Below are 4,324 nucleotides of genomic sequence, written 5' to 3' on the forward strand. Positions count from 1 at the left end.
ACGGAAGCCTCACGATCTTCACCAAGTCTAACCTGTTGTGGGGGCGGCGGTAAAGCTGGCGCCTCACTTGTTATGACTATGGTGGGATCTCGAACTTTGCTTGTTCCTCTCTTCTTTGGTTTCTGCCGCTTTGTTGGTGACTCGTCTCTGCCACGATTGTTGTCTAGATTTGCGATATCTCCATCAGTTGCCATGGTCGATAACCTCTGCTCTGATACCACTTGTCACGGACCCGTTTTCTGGGGACTCCGCGAGGGCAGCAAGATAGCTTGACTACTACTCTTGCTTCAGCCCTTAACAAGAAACAAGCACAAAATCGTGCTTGGGACCAAGGCAATCACCCAAACTGAAAGGTTGGAGGGATAACGAAATGAAAGACACAAAGATGGGAGGCCAAGGCCAATTTTCGGGGTTTATCTCATATACAAAAGAAGGAAATACAAGTACAAAGATATGTCTTCTAACAAGACTTATGTATCCTATTTATACAGAAAAATGCCCACAGGCAACTAAGTTGGCTGTGGGACCGGCCAGCCTGGGATGCACTGCTCTATGCTGGATTCCTGGAAGATGTTGGCAGTGTTGTTGCCATTTGACTTGTCCAGCTGCTGAGATCCCTTTCTTGCTGGCGGGATTTGCTCCCATGTTCCTCCAGACAGGATGTGGCCCTACCTAGCGGCGCAGCACTTGGTTTTGCTGGCGGAAAATAGCCCCTATGAGGGCCCGGACAGCCTGTCAGATTGTTGCCTCCATGTGCAAAGGCCTTCTGGCCTTTGCCAGCCCAGTTTGGCTCGTTTGGCAGCCCTTTAGGCGGCGAATTTGGGCGAAAAATATGCTGGTCGGAACACTACGCTTCAGAGGAATGTCATTTTAACTTGATCATTCTAGGACCACTCTACAGTGTAGAATATTTGAAAGTAAGATCGAATTATGGGTCGTCATACTTCAAACCTTAGCAAGCTTATATAATAGCTTTATATACAAAGTATAAAGATGCCATTAACAATGGTGGTTGATATCCACTTGTTTGAGTACACCATCAACCATGCATACAATAAAATTAGTCTAGAGCAGAGTTTTCTGTTCTTCCCTTCAATGGATCCATTCAATGCAACTGTAGTTTCTAAATTCTAACCTGACAACATTTCTTAAGGAAAACAGCATCTTTTTCTTGTTTAAGCAATTCATAATCTTGGTTCACTACTTAATGATTCAAAACTTGATTGGGATGAGAGTGTTGCAGTTAGACAGTTGAAGAGTTCCACCACAATATACCATAAAAAATTGTTACACATCTTTTGACTTCTTTCTTTTTGGTTTACCCATCCCATGTCTGGAAGGCGTTGGCTGTTTAATACCTTTACCAGAGCATATTTCTCATCATCACAGCAAGCGATACAGCATTAGCATAAGCCTGAGCTAAAAAAAATCAGAATCATCGGCCATCATTTGCTTCGTAGCAACCCAGATGTGGATAGAAGCCGTAATGCTTGATTGGAATTGTTCAAAACAGCTGATGATCTTGACACCTGCATCTTGCGTTTCTTTAAGAATTCCAGTGAGCTCTCTAAGCACGGAGGAGGTGGTAGATCCTTCAAGATAACTGGTCCAGACCTGACCAAACAACAAGAATACAGCAAGTAATTAAAAATAGTTTATCAAAATTATATTAATTAAAGCATAAGAGAAGTGCATGATGCTCACCCAGAGCTCTTGGATCTTTTCTTTTTAGAGGTAGGCTTCTTCTCATGATCTTCTTCTTCTGAGTCTGACGAGAAGATTTTCCTGCATAACAAGTGAGTAACCTTTTTCAAGAACTGAGAAGTATGTGAAGAATATAATAGCTAAGGATACACTAAGAAATGCAACTAACTTCTCACGAGCTGCAAGGATTTTCACAATCTCATCAGGTAGCATTCCTCCATTGTCCTTTGACCCCTCGGCATTCTCAGGTTCTTTTATGTCTTCAATGCTTTCATCATTTCGCGTAGGTCGTGGAGTTAACTTTTGAGCCCATTGTCTACGACGTTCCTTACCTTCTCGAACAACTCTACAACAGAGCAGTCATTTCATAGCAAAAGATACAAAGACCATCAGTTGCTCATGTTTTGCAATTAAAGGCTATAATTCCAAGGCAAGAATATCAAATTGAACATATGGAATTTCCCACGAACACCCACCATATGAAGAAAAATTACAAGCAAATTTTACTAGTTTTCATGACTTAAATAATGGGTCATCCCCAATGTTATGATATAACAGTCTCAAAGGACCATAAGCACAAGTGAGGTGCCATTGACACAATAGATATGCAAGGAATGGCAAATAGAAGAACTTTCATATTTCCTTGAAGCTAATAGTAACTTTAAATCTTATTATTTTTTTGAGAACCTAGAAATCCCCAAGGCGAGTGGCTCACAATTTGAAACGATGGATAATAGGCCCGCCCTTCTATCCTTGTCCACTTAAACACCAATTACTATGCTTTTGTCTACAGCAGAGTTCGAACCTCAGACGTGCATGCTTTTGTCTACGACGGAGTTTGAACCTCGAACGTGCACCTAACTCACATGTCATGCATTCTGCCCTTAATACTGGACCGAAGGGGGGGGGGCATGCAAGGGCAAATTTAGGGGGCGGAAGGTGGGCCCGAACCCCCTTCGCCGAAAAGGTAAAATATGTTTTTTACCTCTATATATTATGTTTTGAATCCTCTTGATACAGCCCAAAAGCATAGCTTAATGGTCAAGGGGGTTCAAAACCTTCGTAAGGTCATTGGTTCAAGTTCAATTCTCACTAACTACAATTGTTTTTAACTTTTTCTTTTTTGAACCCCCTTAGCAAAAATCCTGCATCAGCCACTGGCCATAATACTACCTTACAATCTCCAAAACCATCAAAGCAAAACCAGTAGGGAAATACAACACATTTCTAGACCCAAAAAAACAACTGAATATCAAGCATGGAGCAACGCAGGGATATAATACTTGTTTACTTCTCAATTTACCAAAAACTTAAACTTTCTCAATTTTCACCTTTTCTTGAGCCGAGGGTCCCTCGGAAACAACCTCTCTACCTCGCCAGGTAGGAGTAAGGTATGCGTACACACCTACTCTCCCCAAACCCTACTTGTAGGATTATACTCAGTATGTTGTTGTTGTTACTTCTCAATTTACCAAAAACTTAAACTTTCTCCTTTTCTTTTTGTTACAACAGTTTTCAACAGAAATGCAAGTTTCTCTAATTCAAGCCTTAAGAGGTAGAAAACAGCTTCCTCAATAACTTGGAAAGGATTCAACTTTCTCCTCACCATATTGGTCGACAATATAACAAAAAATCAGCCCTAATGAATAATGGCCAATAAATTCAGCAGTCAAGAAGATTTTCTATCTGAAAATTGAAGTTATAAGTGTTCGCCAACAATTCCACTAACCTTGGTAGGGGAAAATCTAATTAATAAAAGAGCATACCTAGCCTTATTTTCTCGTTCAACTTTTCTAATCTCCTCATCTTTTTCAATTCCCTGCAATCAAAACCAATTAGCTCAACTACCACTACATCTGATATCGCAAAAAAAAAAAAAGTAATTTGATCAGAAAAAACACAATAAAACGAACCTGTAAGGTAGTGAGTTCTTCGGGAGCATCGGAATCGCTCTCTTCTCCTCGTCCCGACATATCGACTGAACAATGTATCGCACTTCTGCAAAGAGTTTTAGGGTTAGGGTTTTAGCTCAGGAAGACGGAGCAAAAGAAAAGGTATTTTCGGACTGAGTTAGAACACTTGTGAAATTATTTTTATCTTACCCAAATGTTAGCCCACATACTAAAACATCCCACTACTCTATGACCCCATTACGAGAAAATTACAAAATTGATTGCTTGTGTTTTGAAATAGGTCTAAAATAGTCCTTGCAATATATCTCGAGCAATTTTGATCTTTTAATTTTGTAAAAATAAACACTTTTGGTTTTCGTCAAATATTTGACAAACTCGTTGTAGATTTAACAGGAACAAAAAAAAAAATACAAATTTCGCTTAAAATGAAGTAAATGACCGGTTAAGATACACTAATTGTGAAGAACTTATCTAAGCAGTTGAGTGTGGTTTTATTGGAGAAATTAAGAAGATATTCCAAACATAATCTAATGAAATTTCTGGTTGAAGGATTAAGAAATAATTGTCCGTATAAAAATTATGATTCTGCGAAAATCTATGTACAACTTTATACTTGAAATAGGTATACATCTATGTGTAAAAGTCTTGTACTAAGAATCTATCTATATAGAATAACAAAAGTAAAACTATGATAGGCTACCAAGTGG

The 4,324-nt window shown here is 39.2% G+C and overlaps 1 protein-coding gene across 1 annotated transcript; it reads right to left on the bottom strand.

Moving 5' to 3' along the window:
• Positions 1 to 1,076: 1,076 nt before the first annotated feature.
• On the bottom strand, positions 1,077 to 3,799 carry LOC107820254 (uncharacterized). Its single transcript, XM_016646516.2, has 5 exons — positions 3,618 to 3,799; positions 3,471 to 3,523; positions 1,874 to 2,050; positions 1,705 to 1,785; positions 1,077 to 1,614 (listed from the first exon to the last, which is right to left on the bottom strand). Exons 1-5 carry the CDS (start codon positions 3,675 to 3,677, stop codon positions 1,446 to 1,448), a joined length of 540 nt encoding a protein of 179 aa, XP_016502002.2. The 5' UTR covers positions 3,678 to 3,799; the 3' UTR covers positions 1,077 to 1,445.
• Between the last annotated feature and the right edge of the window lie 525 nt (positions 3,800 to 4,324).

This window comes from Nicotiana tabacum, chromosome 17, assembly GCF_000715075.1.
Source record: "Nicotiana tabacum cultivar K326 chromosome 17, ASM71507v2, whole genome shotgun sequence".
NCBI lineage: Eukaryota > Viridiplantae > Streptophyta > Magnoliopsida > Solanales > Solanaceae > Nicotiana > Nicotiana tabacum.

Coding starts and splice junctions, on each gene's coding strand:
- LOC107820254 (XM_016646516.2), bottom strand. CDS start 3,677: ATGTCGGGACGAGGAGAAGAGAGCGATTCCGATGCTCCCGAAGAACTC. Junction 3,524..3,617: donor AAGAACTCACTACCTTACAG/GTTCGTTTTATT, acceptor TTTTGATTGCAG/GGAATTGAAAAAGATGAGGA. Junction 1,615..1,704: donor AAAAGATCCAAGAGCTCTGG/GTGAGCATCATG, acceptor TTGTTTGGTCAG/GTCTGGACCAGTTATCTTGA.